The 21264-nt window shown below is 44.2% G+C and overlaps 4 protein-coding genes across 4 annotated transcripts; 3 read left to right on the top strand and 1 right to left on the bottom strand.

Annotated features, from left to right (window-relative positions):
- Window positions 1-2137: 2137 nt before the first annotated feature.
- LOC135594230 (probable BOI-related E3 ubiquitin-protein ligase 3) lies at window positions 2138-3509 on the bottom strand. Its single transcript, XM_065084635.1, has 3 exons — window positions 3180-3509; window positions 2813-3101; window positions 2138-2728 (listed from the first exon to the last, which is right to left on the bottom strand). Exons 1-3 carry the CDS (start codon window positions 3233-3235, stop codon window positions 2186-2188), a joined length of 888 nt encoding a protein of 295 aa, XP_064940707.1. The 5' UTR covers window positions 3236-3509; the 3' UTR covers window positions 2138-2185.
- Window positions 3510-9075: 5566 nt separating this feature from the next.
- Window positions 9076-10353, top strand: LOC135594497 (aspartic proteinase nepenthesin-1-like). Its single transcript, XM_065084871.1, has one exon. It carries the CDS (start codon window positions 9076-9078, stop codon window positions 10351-10353), a length of 1278 nt encoding a protein of 425 aa, XP_064940943.1.
- A 3284-nt stretch (window positions 10354-13637) lies between these two features.
- Window positions 13638-15132, top strand: LOC103997504 (aspartic proteinase nepenthesin-1-like). Its single transcript, XM_009418752.3, has one exon. It carries the CDS (start codon window positions 13668-13670, stop codon window positions 14943-14945), a length of 1278 nt encoding a protein of 425 aa, XP_009417027.2. The 5' UTR covers window positions 13638-13667; the 3' UTR covers window positions 14946-15132.
- Window positions 15133-17365: 2233 nt separating this feature from the next.
- LOC135594229 (endo-1,4-beta-xylanase 1-like) lies at window positions 17366-20215 on the top strand. Its single transcript, XM_065084634.1, has 5 exons — window positions 17366-17473; window positions 17559-17914; window positions 17997-18174; window positions 18244-18792; window positions 18890-20215. Exons 1-5 carry the CDS (start codon window positions 17438-17440, stop codon window positions 20006-20008), a joined length of 2238 nt encoding a protein of 745 aa, XP_064940706.1. The 5' UTR covers window positions 17366-17437; the 3' UTR covers window positions 20009-20215.
- The last annotated feature ends 1049 nt before the right edge of the window (window positions 20216-21264 follow it).

Genomic DNA, 21264 nt, shown 5'->3' with positions numbered 1-21264 from the left:
AAGGGATGACATTGCAGACTCAGAGGCAGTCACCACATTGAGGGATTGACTTGGACCACCAAAACCAATTGCAGGTGAGAAGAGGTATGTGTTGTCTTTTGGGATTGGGCATTGAAGTCCCATCTCCAAATAAATTGGACTGGAAGAGTATCTGCTCTAAGGCATCATATCTATGCTCCCACTTTTGAGGATTTGGTGAAGCTAGTCTTTCCCTTCACCCCTTCCATGGTCTGTAGACTACCCATGTTGAGTGTCAAGTGAAATCCTCTCGCCTCACGACAAGTGATGGGCAAATGAAATGTCACATGAATGCTTGGTTCACTCCCAAGGAAGAATCAAGATAAGGTCTTTAAAGAACTGTACCTATCTATTCATCCTCAAAGCAAAGACTATCTTCTCACCAACCTGATATATTTGTTTCATGCCTTGTTCTTGTTCCCATGGCCTCACAGGATACCACCCGAGTGCAATGAACATGTCCATCTCCCAAAATTGTTTCACGCACCTTTCCATCTCTCAGTTGGCAGTAGCACTGCAATCACCATCACAATAAAAGCATAGGCATGGCACCAAGTAGATTGGAGGATGCTTGGCACATACTTCCACTGTAGGATCGCTTGCATTACCCTTTGTTTGGTCACTCAATCTCACATTAGTTGTAAGTTGATGTGGAAAACTATTTTCTAAACCTATGGACTTTTTAATATATAATCATGTTCTGGACAAGGAATATTGGACAATTTTTAGAGCATGACTGGCATTCAAGAAACAAGAAATAGTACCATGCACTTGTTATGGGCAGGGCTTCTATATGGTAGACTCAGAAACAAGAAAGACTTTACTTTTTCCTCTTTTTATCTCCAGTAAAGGGAGGGAGAGGCATGGAGCAAGATTTATTGGCAATTCACTCTAGGAAGATAGCTTTTTGTAGTCTTGACAAGATCTGCACTCAGATAGAGCTTTCATGTTCATAGCACCACCCACCTACTCACACTTGCAAGGCAAGTGCACTTCACCAGGAAAACCCTATGCCACCAATGTGTTCTTTTATTCGTTCTACATCAAAGGTGTGTGCAAAGGTTGGAAGACCATATCAGAATCATGATGCATTATTAACTTTTCTTATGGTATTTGATTATGGAATCATAACATCTTTCTCATGGGTTGTTCTCATTCAAATGTCAACATTGGTACACCATACATCTCTCTCTCTCTCACACACACACACACACACATATCTTCAGTTCTTTAGCTACCTTTCCAATCTGCAATTTGCCGAACATTCTAGTGCTGGAGGATTGAATTAGTCACTATTAGTTAACAGTATCTCTTTGCACAATGACAACATACATCGACATCTTCCTGCATGACCTGAGTGGTTATCACTATTCATCATCATCATCACAATGGCCTCCAACTCTTATGATGCCTTGGCAGCTAACTCGAATTGCATTCCCTGCAGTTAGTGCTGACAACATGTGAGCCTCACAAGGCTATAAAAAGACAGGAGAAAGAATATGTGCTTACTGTCCTGATAAGAATAAATCAAAGATCTGAATGAAGCTGGCTCTTTCCACAAGCAATAATGACTTGACTTTTGCAGTCGCGTTTAAGCCATTAAACTGACTGCAATTTTCAATGTGGACTACATCACCCATCAAGTACTTGGAGCCCACTTCCCTGGCATCTTTCCACAAGCAAGGCCATCATGGGCCACACACCGAGGAGTTTGTCCGTCGTGTGATGGTTTCTAATACAAAATTCTCGAGGAAAATACGTACAAGAAAGAGACAAGTTTTATTCGTTTCGGTGCTTACAATGTTGGGTGGGGAATTTACTTTGGCATGGCCAAGTGCGCAGGGGAAAGAGGGGCCGTTTCTCTCGTTGAGCCAACGGGCCACGTGTGACTGTGCCCACGGACACTACACGTGGCACGTGGAGCTGTTGCTCCCTGTTCCATCCCATGGCCCTCGGAAATCGTGCTCTGAAGGAAAATGATTCCTCTTATGACATATTCAAACATCGTAATTTAATCTGAGGTCTTATCCATCCAAAAATTAGCGTAAATAAAACATCCATAAATTTCATCCGTGTATATCATGATATCTGAGAATAATTAGAGAAGAAGATAAAGCTGTATGTAAAGCTTCTTTGTTTCTTGTTTCTTCACGAAAGCTGCTTGAGTTCAAGACATGTTCACGATGACAGTCCCATTCGTGCTGCAGTTACAGATGGGACAGGCGACGACCGCGGGCCCGCAGGCCGCGCACACGCAGAGATGCCGGCACGGTAGCAGCAGCACCGACGGCTCCCGTTCTTGGCAGAATCTGCACAGCCTACTCCACTGCAACTTCTTCCCCTTCACCGCCGCAGATCCCCTGTTCTCGTCCTCCGCATTGTCGCCGCAGCAGCAGGAGTCGGCGTCATCGACGGCGATCGCTGCCGCGTCCTTCTCGGCTTTGACCTGCGCGGCCGCGAGAGCCTGTTCCAGGTTGCTCCGCAGCACCTGGGCGGCCGCCTCGTTGCTCCGCGCCAAGTCCCGCCACATCTGGTTCTCGACGCAGAGGCTCTTGATGCGCTCCTCCAGTGCCCAGTTCAGCTTGCTCATTCTCTCGATCTCCTCTTCTTTGGCCTTCAGCCGCTTCGACAGGCCTTCTTCCACCGACGCGATGATTCGCCTCAAGAACCGCTTCAGCCGCTCCATCAGCTCCACTCTCACCTTCTCAGCCTGCCATGTGTCACCACCATTAATTAAACCGCAGGAAACTAAAGCTCGCGATGCGTATATAAAAGCACTGGAGCAGGAGAATACGTGATGAACGATGAGGCGATCAACGTCGAGCATCTGCTGCTGAAAGTGGGATGACATATCCTCACCGAGGAAAGAAAGCGCGCCATCGGCGTCTCGCCCCCGCTTTCTCGAAGCCATGGCTACGGGGTGGTTGTGGAAGGTAAGGCCGCTGTCGGAGGTGGCGGTCATCACCGCAGAAGAGTTGCAGAGGGGGAGAAAAGAACCGGCGTTGAAGCCGGAAGCCGTCGGGACGAATCCCAATTGCATGTCGTAGATGTCTGATGGCTCCTCTACACCATTAATGTCGTCCCTGCAAAATAACAGCGGCAAGTGAGTCTTCGATACATGCATGCAATAGAAGAGAGGGTGGTGAGGTGGTGGCACGCACCTGTTCCTTAGGATTTGGGAAGAGGCGAGGTGGAGATGGTGGGTTTCGACTGCCATGAGAGACGCTTATATGTTCCGGACTCGTTCGAGGGGGTGAGAGATGAGAGGAGAGAGAGAGAGAGAGAGAGAGGAGGAAAGAGGGATGAGATGGTGCATGCAATGGAAATGGGTAGGGGGAGGGCTGAGGTTTATTAGGGGTTTGGTCTAGAGAGAGAATCTGGGCAAACCAAAGAACATGAAAAAGGTAGGAAAAAGAAAAGTAAAAGACAAGACGAGATAGAGAAAGGATTGGGTATGCCGCTTTAGTTTCGTATCACCTTTGGATGCAACCTTTGAGTGTGGCGACATCTCTTTCTTTCACTTGATTGATAGGCCTACTCGGCGCTCCACGATCTTAAGAGAGAGAAAAAAAAGAATGATGTGAGGCGAAGGCGTCACTCAATTAGGGTGGGGGAGGTCATAACCGACATTCGCCGCCAAAGGGACGCGTGGCGCTCGTCGGTCACAAGGTGACACCTCACGCGGGACCCTCTCGTGACACGTGTCACCCACGTCAGGTTGGGCCCCACACCACCACCGCCATCGAACAGCGTCGTCGTCGTCTTCTCCTGCCACCCGAGTCATCAGATGCGTCCTTTTATCGTCGTCGTCTTCTCCTTCTTCTTCTTCGTTGTCTTCGGTGCTTACAGGCTAACTACGCATGCACGTGATTCTCTAGATTATACCATTAGATGATTCCATTGTTGCTTCCATCAGCCACATTACTACCGCCCGCTTTGCTTACTGACAGGCTGATGTTTATTCGAGTGGAAGGTAGAGGAGAAGATGACGTGTGTTGGTGCTTCCTCCTCTCGGCAGCAACCGGAAGCACCTTGTCGTTGTGGCCACACCCTTCTCCTTTTCCCCACCTTCCCCATTTGGTGAGAGTCCCACTCACCCTTCTCTCTCCTTCTCACTTGCCTTTCTCCCTTTCTCCTTTGTGCTTGCCCTTCACGTTGGCTAGCTTTGTGCAGCTAAAAGCAAGCTTCCCTCTCAATCCGAGGGTTGGTTGTGAGGCAACTGCCATGCCACCAACACTGCTGCGAGGTTTTGGGCTCCCACCTTCATCATTATTTCGTGAGGAGGAAACATGCTTTGCTTGCGCACTTGTGCCCATGAGGGGGGCCTTCCTTGGAGCTTTGCTTGGAAACCATGCACTCTTATATATCCTTCAGCGGGTGCCAAAGTAAAGAAGAAAGGAAAAGAAAGAAAGCAGAAACAGCATCGAGTTCATAGAAATCTTGTTGACCCAAGTTTCCTTTGAGACCTCAAACCCCAATCTAACAAACAACAAACGATAAGCTGAAGCAAGTCAAAGCAACTTGCACAATGAGTGATCAATGTTGATGGATTCACAGCCATTAAGATCCAAGAAATGGTTAGGAACAAAACGAGAGGCAAGAGACGAAACCTGGAGAATTAGAGGCAATGGTAAGAGAAGGTAAAAATTCTGGCCCGCATGTTCCCCGGTCTCCATCGCGAGCTGCCATTTACAGGGACATGATGCAGTACAGAGGCATGTGTGCGAGCACAGTCTAGATTTTTAGGGTTTAATCCTGTGCACTGCTCGGTCAGAGTAATGCCATTAGGTGTGAGCCTTTGTTGGGTGACCAGAAACAGCCCCATTCCACCAGCAATGCTAAGTGATAGCTGATGTTTAGTTAGGTTCGGCAGATCTAACAAGTATATCATGTCTTATTCTTCTCCGAATATGATGCTGGGCATCAAGTAATTTTGCTTGCTAGAAAAGGATTAGGTTAGGCATCGGTAGATTCAGCACAGGAGAATGCCACTTTAGGATGTAAGCCAACTCAACTAATGATGCACATTCAAGCATATATTATTGTTCTTCTAAGAAACACTCACTGATGTGACAAATTCCAAATTCGATCACCATGACAAGCTAATCCTTTCAAGCAAAATTAACCCAGCCTTGTAATGTCTACGTAATCCAAAGAAAAAGTGGGTTCAAGAGCTTTGAGATCAATGGCAAATGATACAAGGATCTCCTCCTGTTGGCATCCTGTTCGGATATATATAGATATAATAGATACAGAGCATGAAAGGCAAAAGAAAAAAGTAAGATCATCCTGCGCTCAAGTTCAGAGATCTGTGTCAGTGCCTTCCACCCCAAAGAGTGCTTTAAATTGCAAAAGAACAGAGACATGACATGAGGAAGCATCAGAAACAAAGTCATGGAATGGAATCCAACCATCAACCATCAGTCACTGTTGTCAACTTTAACTTCAAACATGAGTGTCTCACACCATTAGCAGAAAGCTCAACCAATCACTTTGAATAATCTCCTTTACTATCTTAGACACCAACCACATCTACATGTATTCCCCACTCTTCTTCCATGAGTCTTGTGTAAGAGGTAGCAGCGGTGACCCACACCTTCGTCATATGACATGATTAATATTTAAAGAAGAAGAAATTTTCATTAAGTGACATACGAGATAGGATATCTAACAAAGACGTAAGTTCGTGTTGAGATTACCGAAACTTGCTTTCATCTCATTCCATCATATGGCGTGATTAACGTTCGAGCTCATCCTGTGTTGGTGTTGGGTGAAGGGATGCCTGTGATGGTTGACCACATCTCTTGTACGAGCTATCATGCTCAAGTAAATATTGAACTACTACTGGATTGGGCCAAAGACAGAAATATGCAGAACCAGCATCACTGTCGATATCGGCATCGGTCCATATAGGCGACATTAGTGGAGGACATGGGAAAGAAGGCCTAAAGAAGAATCGATTCCTTGGAGGACATGCAATATGATTGGAAAAAGGGAACCTTTTGGCCCCCCATATCAGCTATCTATACCAAAAATATATTCTCCATAAATCGCCACCAGTGACCTGACATGGAATATAATGTAATTAGCTCGGAAGGTATTCACTTACAATCGTAATCTTCGCGTTGTGCGATTTCACTTTTAAGGAGTCGAGAGATTTGCAAGCCTTCCACATCCATCATTTATATAGGTGGATTAGTTCGGTTGATTTGATATCTAAAGACGTAGTCTTTATGAATGGACTTAGCAAAGTTTTTAGTTATTCTAAGATTTAACATATACGATATTAGATATTGATTCAATTTTAAAAATTAAACTTATTAAACTATAGGTCGACTCCAATATATGCCATTAAAATATACAATGTTTATATTTTTAAATTGATGATAAATCTAGTCTTGAGATTTTGAATATTTAGCATTTGATAAATATTTTAGTGATAGAAAATATATTATTAGTTAATCATCATCATCTGACACATAATCATCATGTGGAGTCCATATCACATTCCATCCATCTATACACATGGATGAAGATACAAAGTAGACAATCATAATAAAGGCAATTACAAGCTTCATTTTTGCCCTTTGTGGTCAAAAAGATAATTACAAGTTTCCTTCCTGCCTTTTATGATAAAAAGATAATCACAAACTTTCTTCTTATCCTTTATAATAAAAAAGATAACCCTTTATGATTAGGTATAAAAATTTGCCTTTAACATGGAGGGGGAAAACTTCTTTGAACTATCAATGTTTACACTCGTATACTTCATGTTACTAACTTGGGCGTCAAAGAGATTAGGTCAGGAAACCTCTCCTGACCTTAGTCTTCATACGAGTGGCACCTAAAGAAGCTCAACGTTTCTACTTTAAAGGCATCTTGAACAAAGACTACACATACGGGTCCAAACCACATTAGGCTGACCAAAACGTTAATGATATTTTTCTATAACATTTTAATGCTAGAAGGAAGACTCGATATTGTAGAAACGCCTGCTTACCAACCCTCTTAACGAACACTCGAGCAAGAAGGCTATGCACCCGACCTAAAGGGGCAACAACCACTCTTCAAGCACATGGATGTATCTACTTCAACGCAAATGTCAATGCGACACTGGCATCTATTTAATGACCTAGGCCTCTCGCATCGGAGAGTGACCTCAAGCCACCTGCTCATCTCTACTGAGGTGTTCTTGAATCTCATCTGGTAGGTGCATATGCTTATGAGCATAATGCAAATTGTTGCTCCGCTTTTGCCTCATCTAATCCAACAAGCAACACTACTATCTAAATCGTAATTAGCAACTTAACCGACCATAGTGGAGGTACAAAGCCAAACAAATATGTCCGAGATGCGTGAGTCAAAAAAACTTAACTCGCATGAAAAGAAATTCACCACATCAGATGTGCAAGGCCAAAGGTGCTCAAGATGGGTGAGTCAGGAAAACCTAACTTGTATGAAGTTGCCACGATGGAGATACAAGACCAAATGTGCCCAAGGCATGAGTTGAGAAAATTTGACCCGCATGAAGAGAAATCCACCACAGCAAAGACACAAGGTCAAATGTGCCATAGTTGCATGAGTCAAAAAAAAATCCAACCTACGTGAAGAGAAATTCTTTACAACGAAGGTGCAAGGCCAAATGTGTCAAGGTATGTGAGTTGGAAAAACTTAACCTACATAAGGAGATTCGCTATGATGGAGGCATGAAACAAAATGTGTTCTAGATGCATGTTTTAAGAAATCCTAACCTATGTAAGAAGAAACCTATCATGACAAAAAGCATAATATGAAATATGCCTGAGACATATGAGTTAGAAAAACTCAACTCACACAAGGAGATATGTCACGATGGATGTACAAAGTAAAATATGCTCGAGACACGTGAGTTAGGAAGCTCGACCTGCATAAGGGGATCTGCCATAATGGATGCACAAAGCAAATATGCTCAAGGCGAGTGAGTTGGAAAACCCGACCCACGTAAAGAGATCTACCATGATAAAAGCATAAAGCAAAATGTGTCTAAGGCACACGAGTTAGAAAAACCCAACCCATAAAAGGAGATCCTGAATGCTCTCGTGTCAAATGAACTAAACGCCGCACTTCAAGCCCCTCTTGCATGAGCCTCGAAGTATGCCTTCGGAGGTACAAATGATAGAGAATACACTGTTGACATATAACCACTATGTGGAGTCTATGTCACCTTTTATCCGTATGCCCAAGTGGATGAAGATCCAAAGTAGGCAATCACATGCTTCCTTCTTATCAATCATAATTTTTTTTTCTTGCCTTTTATAACTAGAAATGTATTTATATTCTTTCTTCTTGTTCTTTACGATGAGAAATATAATCGCAAGCTTCCTTCTTATCCCTTATAACTAAATATAAAAGCTCACATTTAACATAGAGGATTTTTTTTTTTTTTTGGACTATTCACGTCTATACTCATACACATCGGGTTACTAACTTGAGTATCGGATGGAAGTCGTGAAACCTCTTCCAATCTTAGTTTTCATGGACTCGTGTTTCTACCTTAAAGGTATCTCAAACAAGCCTGCATATACGAGTTCAAATGATGTCGAGCTAATCAAGAAATCAATAATATATTTTTTAACAGTTAAATATAAACTTATGTTATGAGATGTATAACTTTCAACTTTTGATAAATGAGAAATTTATCATACATTGGAGATGATTAACTGCCTAAATTTGACATCGTTAACCGAGGACATAAGATGGGAGTGTGCCAATGTGCAGGGGCGAAGCTTGATGACTTTATCTCTGTACTGAAATGTTAGATGCGTTGTCTCACCATGTAATTAATCTTAGATGTTTGCATGCGTCGGATCACTTATGTCGAACATAGCTGCGGTTGCCATCGGTATACCTGTCTGAGTCCAGTCAAGAACAAGTTGCTGAAGTGAGCACTTCCCAAGTGCTAACCTCGCCGGACGTGAAGTGATCGACCAATTCTAACGCTCATACTCTCAGTAAATACACTCGTCCTCCAACATCTCCAGCAGAAACTCATCCCCTCTCAAAACCTATCACAAGATCATGGCAACCAGCGTGCTACTTTTGCTAATTGCTCTTCTCTTGCATAAGCCCCTTGTCTTGGTTGCGACCCCGGGGTTTCGAGTCGAACTCACTCATGTCGATTCAGCTCGACCGTTCGCTTTCACCGAGCGCTTCCACCGCGCCGTCCGGCGGAGCTGGCACCGGAGGGAGGTCCTGGACGCCAAGATGAGTTGCTCCCTGAGCGGCATCGCTGCCTCCGTCGAGTGGGGAGACGGAGAGTACCTGATCGACCTTGCCATCGGCACCCCGATTCTCCCCATCACCGCCGTCCTCGACACCGGCAGCGATCTCACTTGGACGCAGTGCGGGCCGTGCTTCGAGTGCTTGCCGCAGCCCAGCCCCTACTACGATCCCTCCAACTCCTCCACCTTCGCCGTGCTCCCGTGCCCCTGCCCCTCCTGCACCGGGATCCCAACCAGGTGCACCCTGCGGCGGTGCCATTACAACGCGACCTACGAGGACGGAACCATCAGCCTAGGCTTCCTCGCGACCGAGGCGCTCACCTTCGGTCGCAACACGTCGGTCGCCGGCTTCACTTTCGGGTGCAGTACAAGAAACACCGGCTCGCTGTCGAACTCCACCGGCATCGTCGGCATGGGGCGAGGGCCGCTGTCGCTGCCATCTCAGCTGCACCCTAGCAAGTTCTCTTACTGCCTCACTCCTTTCAACAGCTCCACCACCGGCCATCTCTTCCTTGGTTCCATGGCTGACCTGGGAGGTGGCTTCGTTCACAGCACACCTATAGTGTTAAGCCCTAACAATTACTCCTCCAGCTCTTTCTACTACCTCTCCTTACTGGGGATATCGGTCGGCCACACCCTCCTTCCCATCCCAAACTCAACGTTTCAGCTAAAAGCGGATGGGTCCGGCGGTCTCATCGTCGATTCAGGCAGCTCCGTAACTTCTTTGGAGGAGGCCGGGTATGACATCCTGAGGAAAGAGCTAATCTCGCTAGTGCATCTGCCGGTGGCGAATCAGACATCGACGGACCTTGATCTCTGCTTCTCGTTGCCGCCGGGATCGAGCTCCCCTCCTGCCATGCCGGACATGATATTCCACTTCGACGGTGCTGATATGACTATTCCTCCACCAAACTACATGCATTGCGACTTCGAGCAGGGATTGTTTTGCTTGGTGATCACAGGCACGACTGGGATGTCGGTCTTGGGCAACTACCAGCAGCAGAACCTGCACGTCCTCTTTGATCTTGACGCCGACGTGCTGTCGTTCGTTCCGGCGATGTGTGATGGACTCTGAAATGACACGTTGACATATATATATATATATATATATATATATATATATATATATATATATGGCTGCTTTACTTAATATGAGAATAAGTACTACGTGTACCCGAATAAATAAAACCTTGGCCTTGTGCTAAAAATGAGTAACCTTGGATGTTATTTTGATGGGTGTTCTATGCTGCTGCTTCACGACAACCATTTCTGGATCGAGTCGGACGAGTTCTGAGTCTCCCATTTTGACCGATTCAGTCAACTGGGATGACGTCATTTTATGACATCATATTTTCTAAAATAAAAATATTTTTTTTAAATCTTAAACATCCCGAGTTTGTCTGATAACTGAACCATTAACGAAAGCATTATAAATAGGACTTAACGTCGTCGTCAAAGTTGACGTGATGGGATAATTGACATACCAAGTTATAAGTAAATTTTAGTTTTACCTAATTTTAACGTGAGATTAATACCAGTATTATAATTTTAATATAAAGAATGATGTGATTGGCCGCATCATCTCACGGATTGTTTTTGTTGGATTAATTTTCATGCACTAGCAAATGAAATTTGAGTTAAAAATAAAAGACTTGATGATCCACCTATCTTACCGAGATTCGAGATGAGGGAGGAGACACTCCTAAGAGGCTCAGACATCTCACCATTTTCCTATTGTGATTAAGATAAATATTCATTCGGGGGAGGGGGGGGGGGGGGAATCCCAAAAGGCCTATCATGATGAGAAGGTCCGACACTTACCATGGTGAAGACAGAACTTAAAACCTTTCAAAACAAAGTAAGAACTCAAAGGTCGTTATGGTGGGGAGATCCAAAATCCATTACAATGGATAGGGAACTTGAAACCCACCACGACAAAGAGAGAATTTAAAGCTCACCATAGCGCAAGGTTTGAGTTCTATTGCGATCAAAGCATAGGGCGAAATATGTTTGAGGAATATGAGTTAGGAAACCTAACCCATGTCAAGATAAGTCTACTATAGTAGAGGCGCAAGACAAAATGAGCATAAGGCATAGGAGTAAGAAAATTTAACCCGCACCATGATAAATCCGCTATGATAGAAAAATAGGCCTGAAGCGCCTTAAACACCTGATTAAGGAGAACCAACTTACAAGATAAGATCTTAAACTCTCCTATATCAGATGAGCTACAAGATGTGCTTTGAACCCCTCTTAAAATTTTTTTGAACCATGCCTTCACGAGAGTCAAATGATAGAAAATCTATTGTTAGCTGATACGTGGTAGCCACATGAGAGCCAAATCATCCTCCTCTGCCTACATGGATGAAAATTTATAATAAGAAAATATAAACTTCCTTCTTATTCATTATGACATAGAAGACAATCCTGAACCTCCTCCTCCTTTATGGTAAAGAAGATAATCCTAAGCTTCATTATCATCCTTATGATGTAACAACGTATTCCGTGAGGCTCCCTCTCTCTCTCTCTAACTATTCAAACTCATATTTGATGATATCATATTATTAACTTATGTTTGAGGGACTAAGTTAGAAAATCTCTTCCGACCTCGATTTTAGTACAAACGACATCTCGAAGTACATTGAAGAATCATTTCGGAGCTATTTAAGAATCACCTCATATCCGTCTTCGATGCTCCTACCCCTTGAGGCTCGAATCATATCCGAATGACTAAGACATAATTATATTTTCTCCTAATAATTGATAACTTGATTTGTCATCCAATTTTTTTTTTTTTCCCCCCTAATATTCCCTTCCACCCATGGAATAAAAAATACATTTTTTTTTTACTGAATTGTCTGCGGAGATATTATATAGAAAATTGTTCAAGTGATCCAATGCCACATCTCCTGCCGTCGTGACGAAGGAACTCAAAAGATTCGATGAGAAAAGGAAAGATGGAGAATCCACAGTCAAGCCTTTTATTTTCAGTACGAACAGCAAGTGTAACCTATCAAATCAAAAGATCGGAGTCCATAAACACTGGTCCATGTGACTTGTACCTTAACTCACCTCGTTGACTTGGGCGGGACACAACCATTGCCTCTATTTTCCTATCGTGTCGGCTAAGTTTTAACCCGATTAATGGTATTAAAAAAATTTATATACGCGATCAATAACTTGATAGGATAATAAAATATTTAAATTTAAATTAATAATAATATATCTATCAGATTTTTATAATTTTATTTTATTTTTATACTCTTGACGTCCTCATCAAGTGGATAAAAACCCTAACATGATGGATAATTGACTTGTTAATCTCATTAAGTTTGAATCAGAGATACAAAATATTTAAATATACATTAATTATTTTTTATAAAAATCTGTCTTAATCCTTATTCCTTTTAATGTAGAACTAATCACACATATATATATATATATATATATATATATATATATATATATATATATATATATATATATATATATATATATATATATATATATATATATATATATATATATATATATATATATATATATATATATATATATATATATATATATATGTGACGAACGGGGAAGAAGGATGGAAATAATGCATGACTCCTCGAAGAAATCACACAACGCAAAGATTACGATCAGTGGAATATAACTTGTGGAGGGATTGGAATTCTATGTGAATAATTCCAATTCTATGTGAGGCCACCGTTGATGGGTTTGCCTTGTTTTGTCGCCATTATATTTCCGATGTAGATAGCTGCATTGGGGTCTTCTTTCCCATCTATTAAAATCTAGATTTTTTTTTTGTTTGAAATTTAGCTCAATTGCTTCGAAAATAATCTTTATATTTCCATATGTTTTTCGTGAAGGTAATCGAGTAACCAATTGGTTAGCAAAAATATTTAATAAATTGATCTAATATACTGCCAAGGTTTCCAATATTTAGTTTATGATAAGTGGATACGATATACTATCATTAGATAAATATTTTAGATAATAAACTTATCCGATGAGATGTAGATAAATGAGAAATTTATCATACATCAGAGATCATCAACTGACTAAGTTTAGCAACGTTAATCGAGGACATAAGATGGGAGTGTGCCAATGTGCAGTGCAGGGGCGAAGCTTGATGACGATATCTCTGTACTGAAATGTTAGATGTGTTGTCTCACTCATGTCGAATATAGCAGCGGTTGCCATCGGTACACCTGTCTGAGTCCAATCAAGAACGAGTTGCCCAAGTGAGCACTTCCCAGGTGCTAACCTCGCCGGACGTGATATGATCGACCAATTCTAACGCTCATACTCTCAGTATATATCCTCACGTCCTCCAACATCTCGAGCAGCAACTCATCACTTCTCAAAACCTATCACAAGATCATGGCAACCACCGTGCTACTTTTGCTAATTGCTCTTCTCTTGCACGAGCCGCTTGCCTCGGTTGCGTCCCCGGGGTTTCGAGTCGGCCTCACCCATGTGGATTCAGCCCGACCGTTCGCTTTCACCGAGCGCTTCCACCGCGCCGTCCGGCGGAGCTGGCACCGGAGGGAGGTCCTGGAATCCAAGATGAGTCGCTCCCGGAGCGGCATCGCTGCCTCCGTCGAGTGGGGAGACGGAGAGTACCTGATCGACCTTGCCATCGGCACCCCGATGCTCCCCATCACCGCCATCCTCGACACCGGCAGCTACCTCATTTGGACGCAGTGCGGGCGGTGCCCCGACTGCTTGCCGCAGCCCAGCCCGTACTACGATCCCTCCGACTCCTCCACCTTCGCCGTGCTCCCGTGCCCCAGCCCCTCCTGCGCCGGGATACCAACCTGGTGCATCCTGCGGCAGTGCCATTACAACGCGACCTACGGGGACGGAACCATCAGCCTAGGCCTCCTCGCGACCGAGGTGCTCACCTTCGGCGGCAACACGTCGGTCGCCGGCCTCACTTTCGGGTGCGGTACAAACAACACCGGCTCGCTGTCGAACTCCACCGGCATCGTCGGCATGGGGCGAGGGCCGCTGTCGCTGCCATCTCAGCTGCACCCTTGCAAGTTCTCTTACTGCCTCACTCCTTTCAACAGCTCCACCACCAGCCATCTCTTCCTTGGTTCCATGGCCGACCTGGGAGGTGGCTTCGTTCACAGAACACCTATAGTGTTAAGCCCTAACAATTACCCCTCCAGCTCTTTCTACTACCTCTCCTTACTGGGGATATCGGTCGGCCACACCCTCCTTCCCATCCCAAACTCAACGTTTCTACTAAAAGCGGATGGGTCCGGCGGTCTCATCGTCGATTCAGGCAGCTCCGTAACTTCTTTGGAGGAGGCCGGGTATGACATCCTCAGGAAAGAGCTCATCTCGCTAGTGCATCTACCCGTGGCGAATCAGACATCCACGGGCCTTGATCTCTGCTTCTCGTTGTCGCCGGGATCGAGCTCCCCTCCTGCCATGCCGGACATGATATTCCACTTCGACGGTGCTGATATGACTATTCCTCCATCAAACTACATGTATTCCGACTTCGAGCAGGGATTGTTTTGCTTGGTGATCACACGCACGACTGGGATGTCGGTCCTGGGCAACTACCAGCAGCAGAACCTGCACGTCCTCTTTGATCTTGACGCCGACGTGCTGTCCTTCGTTCCGGCGATGTGCGATGGACTCTGAAATGAAACCTCGACATATATGGCTGCACCGACGTGCTATCCTTCGTTCCGGCGATGTGTGATGGACTCTGAAATTAAACCTTGACATATATGACTGCTTTACTTAATATGAGAATAAGTAGTACTACGTGTACCAGAATAAATGAAACCTTAGCCTCATGCTAAAAATTAGTACGCTCGGATGTTATTTTGATGGGTGTTCTATGGCGCTTTACGACAACCATTTCTGGATCGAGTTGGTCGGGTTATGAGTCTACCATTCTGACCAGTTCAGTCAACTATGGTGACGTCATCTCATGACATCATATTTTCTGAAAATAAAAATACAAAGTAAAAAATGAAATGATTTCCTTTTTTTTTTAATCTTAAACATCTATCTGACTCATTAACAAAGTCTATCATAATCAGACTAAATATATTATAAATATGATCGATCTGATGAGATAATTGACATGTGAACTAAGATTTAATAATGATAAACTACCATAAAAGTCATAGGTAAATTTTAATTTTATCAACTTACGAGGTGAGTTTAATAGGAGTATTATAATTTTAATATAAAGAATGATGTGATTGACCGCATCATCTCACGGATTATTTTTGAAGGATTAATTTTCTTGCAAGAGCAAATTGACTATTTATTCATGGATTATGCATATTGACTATTTGCTCTACATCTCTGTCATCTCCTTGAAACAGGTAGTAAAATAGATGAGTTGCTCTTCGATAGCAGAGCAAGAACTCTCCTTCGAAGCTTCCAGTGGCTTGCAGGGCTTGTAGAGGCAGCAAAACCAGAGAGAGGATGATGAGTATTGATTCTTTTGGCATGTTATGGATTAAGTATCATGTCTCCGCACTTGCATTTCCAGTTCATCGACTTGTAGTTGGAGCTGTAGTCGATCCCGGAAGCGGTTGATCTGAAGCATTCCCTGGTCTCGGTCCTGTTTACTGGAACTATAGGCACCCGAACTGCTTCACAATGGCCACATTTGGTGCACTTCATCTCGCACTTTGCTGGCTTTGATCCCAGCAAACCTTTCGCCTTCACCATCTCCTTCTCTTTATCCTGAGCACAGCAGATTCATGATTCATTAGGGTTTTGCCACATCAATAAATATGGCCCAATTACTATTGAACTCTTCACTAAAGCATCTCACGTTTATAATTTTCTGTGGATTAACTAATGATCTACCTGCATTCAGATACTCCAAATTATTATGCTTGATGATGAGGAACAACTCAGAGATACTGTAGAGAAGGCTGATAGCTCACCTTCGACTGAATATTGAACTTGGATGGAGCCTCCAGAGGAGAAGAACTGAGAGAAGAAGACAGGATGTTTTATTCATGTCAGTGCTGTGTAGAGGAGCTCCCATCGCTTGAAATGACAGGATGGATGGAATAATAGGCTAATAGATCAAACGGAAAAGGCTAAATAGATGAAGATGAACGATGATCTGATATTTACTGTGGAGACAGATTGAGTGCATTCATAGCCATAACATCAGAGCACTGCAAGAGTAGCACCGAAAGGACAACTGGTTGTGCAGAGCCAATGGGGGATACAGAGGGGAAGGAAACTGCCTCGGTTGCATTAAAGTCTGAGCTGCCGAGAGAAGTTGCACAGAAATGGTTGCAGGTATGTAGTGCATCAGATGGCAAGCAGAAGGCACAGAGAAGTTGGATAAGAATAAGCTAAAATTTTGGGTAAGGAAAAGAAAGAGAGGGAGGACACGAGCTCTAATGGAGCAAAGAGTCTACAAGACACAGAGGAGGGGATCAGAGGTGGGGATTCCTCCCTTGAGCAGACATTAGATCACAGCAGTGTGCTTTCCTTCTTACCATCTCGTCTATCACCAAGGCAGATGCCGCTGTTTCTGTGTTCTGCTTCTGCATGGTTGAAATGGCTGTTGTGCAGGTTTATGAGGTCTTTTCCTTTGCCTCGAGTGACATCAAGGATACGGGACTGTAATTGGCAGTGGTGCTTATGGTCCCTTGACTTCCAAGTCTTACTTGGGGACAATACCCTTCTGGCTCAGAAGTCTCATGACAGAGTGAGACTCTGCTTCAAGAAATGATCACCTTCTATTGCAGTGCAAGAATGGGATCAAGCTAGAGAAAGGGCCCTTCAAGACGCAAAGACAAAGCTAAAGTAACCTATCACTTTACGAAAACGGATCTTCTTGACCATTACACTCATTTTAAACCTTAGATCCTTGTTATCGAATCAAAAATAATCTTAGAACACCATGTCCAATACACACTCCAACGCAAACCAATGCTTTTTTGGCTTGCAATCCCAGGTAGAGTTGGGTTGGTTGGTCGGTCCCTCCATGGAGTTCTTTCCAACCTAGAGATTGGGACCAGCAATTTCTGAGATTCATGTATGTATATATAAAGGATGTGGCTCCAAACTTTGGAGGCAGAGTGAGTACCCGTTTCCTATCGTTTCTACACCAAGCTCCTTGGTGCTTACAGGATCTTTGAGCTCTCATGGCCGATTGCGCTATTCACCAGTCTCTTTCTGAGGTACGTTGGGTTGTGCGCTTGTTTAGTGATAGAAATGCTCATCATTTGATCAGCTCATGCTGCTGCTGTTTGATTACTTGTGCAGGTGTCGGGTGTAAGATTGCATGATGGAGACGAGAACATCATACTTAACCCTAACTTCGACGATGGGCTCGACAACTGGTCCGGCAGGGGAGGATGCAAAATCCTACTTCATGAATCCATGGACGACGGGAAGATACTTCCACTCGACGGCGGGAAGTACTTCGCTTCCGCAACTGAACGCACTCAGAGCTGGAATGGGATTCAGCAGGATATCACCGGCAGGGTGCAGAGGAAGCTCGCTTATGAGGTCACTGCCACTGTTAGGATCTTCGGCAAAGCTACGACGACCGCCGAAGTCAGGGCAACTCTCTATGTTCAAACACCGAATGGTCGTGACCAATACATCGGTATCGGCAAGTGAGTTCGTCTTCCATCTTTGTCGAGAGTACAATTCATGACAAGCGAGCTTTTACTGATTGAAGATCATGTATGGTTTCAGGTTGCAGGCTTCCGATAAGGATTGGGTGCAATTGCAAGGCAAGTTTCTCATAAATGGTGTGGCTTCCAAGGCTGTCATATTCATTGAAGGGCCGCCCGTGGACACGGATATCCTTCTGAACAGCTTGGTAGTCAAACATGCAGAGAAGAGCTCTCCATCGACTCCTCCAGATTTCGAGGTCGGTATAAGTACTGATTTGGTCTGCAGTTCTTTGAAGCTTTGAGCTGCTAACTCTTTGTTGGTGCAGAACGTTCTTTACGGAGTGAACGTAATCCAGAACAGCAATCTTGTCGACGATTCTGATGGCTTAAGTGGGTGGTTTCCTCTCGGCCCCTGTAAGCTGAGCGTCGCCAACAACGGCGCGCCTCGCGTGCTGCCGTCCATGGCGAGTGACTCACTCGGGACGCACGAACCTTTAAATGGCCGCTACATTCTCGTCACCGACCGCACGCAGACATGGATGGGTCCTGCTCAGACGATCACCGACAAGCTTCGGTTGCATGTGACGTATCAGGTATCTGCTTGGGTTCGCCTCGGCCCTCAGAGGAATGGCCCTCAAAACGTCAACGTCGCTCTCGGCGTAGATAGCCAGTGGGTAAACGGAGGTCAGGTTGAGATTAATGATCAGAGATGGTACGAGATTGGTGGATCATTCAGGATCGAGACGCAGCCATCGAGAGTCATGGTTTACGTTCAAGGCCCTTCTTCTGGAGTTGATCTCATGGTCGCAGGGCTTCAGATTTTTCCTGTCGACAGGAAAGCAAGATTCAAGCATCTCAAGAAACTTACTGACAAGGTAATGCATACTGCTCGTTCTTATTCCATTCGTTTGGCGTCAGCTGCACTGATACTGTTATGAGTTTCTGATAAGAACTGCATGCATGGCATCACAGGTACGAAAACGAGACGTGGTTCTCAAGATTTCAGGCTCGGATGGTGATAGCACTCCGCTTGGGTCGTTCGTGAAGGTTCGGCAGATGAAGAACAGCTTCCCCTTCGGCTCATGCGTCATGCGCACAAACATTGACAACGAAGACTTCGTGGACTTCTTCGTCAAGAACTTCAACTGGGCAGTGTTCGGGAACGAGCTGAAGTGGTACTGGACGGAGCCGCAGCAAGGGACCTTGAACTATGCCGACGCCGACGAGCTCTTGGATCTGTGTAAGAAGAACGGCATGGAGGCAAGAGGACACTGCATCTTCTGGGAAGTGGAAAACGCTGTGCAGAGCTGGGTTCGATCCCTGAACACGAACGACCTGACGACGGCGGTGCAGAATCGTCTCAATGGTCTTCTCACGAGGTATAAAGATCAGTTCAGCCACTACGACGTCAACAACGAGATGCTCCATGGTTCCTTCTATCAAGATAGGCTGGGAAAGGACATAAGAGCCAACATGTTCAAGACTGCCAACCAGTTGGATCCCGCTGCTGCACTGTTCGTGAATGACTACAATGTGGAGAGCGCCGCTGATATCCGAGCAACCCCTGACTCGTACATCGAGCAAATACTTGGCCTGCAAGACCAAGGTGCACCGGTTGGAGGAATTGGACTCCAAGGACATGTGAGTACCCCAGTAGGGCCTGTGATATCCTCTGCACTCGATAAGCTGGGCATTCTTGGCCTTCCCATCTGGTTCACCGAGGTAGATGTGTCGGCGGCCAACGAGTACGTTCGAGCTGACGACTTGGAGGTGATGCTCCGGGAAGCGTACGCCCACCCGGCGGTGGAGGGCATCATGCTCTGGGGTTTCTGGGAGCTGTTCATGAGCCGAGACAATGCGCACTTGGTGAACGCTGAAGGTGACCTTAATGAAGCAGGACGGAGGTACCTGAAACTTATGCAGGAGTGGCTGTCGCATGGTCATGGGAAACTTGATGAACAAGGTGAGTTCAAGTTCAGAGGCTTTCATGGCACTTACAGCATTGAGATCATTACTCTCACGAAGAAGATCTCTCAGACCTTCACTGTTGAAAAGGGTGATTCTCCGCTAGTTGTCAACATAAGTTTATAGAAAGAGACTCCATGGTGTTCTTTGAGAAGAAAGAAAAGATAAAGAGAGAGAACCCAGTGTCATTGGTATGTTACACAAATAAGAGACTGCATCTTAATCATCACTCTGTGATTCTATGCATGAGATTGATCACTGTAATGGATATGTAATGTGGCATTCAATTAATTGTGATATTCCCCCAAAAAATTTAAATCTAAAGCTGTCAACAGTTTGATCTCTTCATGCAATATGCAAGCCTTTTATCTCCTAGTGGGCTTTGGATGTCCTCCATAGGACCTTGTTAACACTATGAGTTGTGACAGTTCTTCATAGACTATATGTATCATAAGAGGATCGATTGGGTTCTATACCCATATGTCTGATCTAGGAAGACTCTGTGACTTGGTGTGGCTGAGAACAGTACCTGTTCTTCATGAAAGCTTTGGTAAGCATGCATTTTCCTATTTGGAAGTGTTGAATTGATTCGTCAACAAGCAGAGAGCCATACTATGGTTAAAGGGTGACTGCCCCTTCTGCATCCAAACAAAATGCAATCAGGCCTCTTCTCCACTCCACCTTGCTTGTCCCCCTGTCGGCACACAGTAATCGGAGGTACCAATCACATATAATCACAGTTAAGACAACTTGGAAGCACCAAAACAGGATCCTTAATTCACTGCTGTGAAGTACTCTAATATTTGGTGTTGTTACCAGTTAGTGTTATACAGAATATTTTTTTCATGCAATTCGAATTGCATCTCTTTAATCTTTTAATACATTCACCCCTACCAAACAGGATTGCACAACAAAAAAGAAAATAAAAATAAAAAAAGAGAGAGAGAGATAATATGTTGGAAATCATTGTCAGTTCAGTACCATCTGGTGGAAGGCCAGAATCAGGCACAGAAGAATCATGATTGAGATCAGTCGGCAGACAGAGATAGCTAATCTGTCTTAGTATTACCGTATGAATGATTGATCTTGTCCTTCCTCATGAAGAAAAAAAAGGAAACCTTCTGAGCCCACTGCAATCTCTGGTTATTTTCTTGGCTAATGATTTTTTTTTTGCTTCTTGACAAGTTGTCCAGCTCTGAGTGTGCCCTCTTCAACCTATGTAAGATCACATGTTGACCATTCTTTTGTTCCTCATCTCAAGAGTCTGACCCTACTCTAATCTTTTTTTGCATTTCCTATGCTCATTCATCTTTTCTCTTCTGATTTTTTGAGCTGTTTTGGGCTTTTAATGTTGGCATTCCTGCAAACACAGGTACTGAAGT

This window comes from Musa acuminata, chromosome BXJ1-9 (genome assembly GCF_036884655.1).
Source record: "Musa acuminata AAA Group cultivar baxijiao chromosome BXJ1-9, Cavendish_Baxijiao_AAA, whole genome shotgun sequence".
Taxonomy (NCBI): Eukaryota; Viridiplantae; Streptophyta; class Magnoliopsida; order Zingiberales; family Musaceae; genus Musa; species Musa acuminata.
This window is presented reverse-complemented; position numbering and strand designations above follow the sequence as displayed.

Coding starts and splice junctions, on each gene's coding strand:
- LOC135594230 (XM_065084635.1), bottom strand. CDS start 3,235: ATGGCAGTCGAAACCCACCATCTCCACCTCGCCTCTTCCCAAATCCTA. Junction 3,102..3,179: donor TCCCAAATCCTAAGGAACAG/GTGCGTGCCACC, acceptor GTTATTTTGCAG/GGACGACATTAATGGTGTAG. Junction 2,729..2,812: donor ATCGCCTCATCGTTCATCAC/GTATTCTCCTGC, acceptor GACACATGGCAG/GCTGAGAAGGTGAGAGTGGA.
- LOC135594229 (XM_065084634.1), top strand. CDS start 17,438: ATGGCCGATTGCGCTATTCACCAGTCTCTTTCTGAG. Junction 18,175..18,243: donor CGACTCCTCCAGATTTCGAG/GTCGGTATAAGT, acceptor TTGTTGGTGCAG/AACGTTCTTTACGGAGTGAA. Junction 18,793..18,889: donor TCAAGAAACTTACTGACAAG/GTAATGCATACT, acceptor ATGGCATCACAG/GTACGAAAACGAGACGTGGT.
- LOC103997504 (XM_009418752.3), top strand. CDS start 13,668: ATGGCAACCACCGTGCTACTTTTGCTAATTGCTCTTCTCTTGCACGAG.
- LOC135594497 (XM_065084871.1), top strand. CDS start 9,076: ATGGCAACCAGCGTGCTACTTTTGCTAATTGCTCTTCTCTTGCATAAG.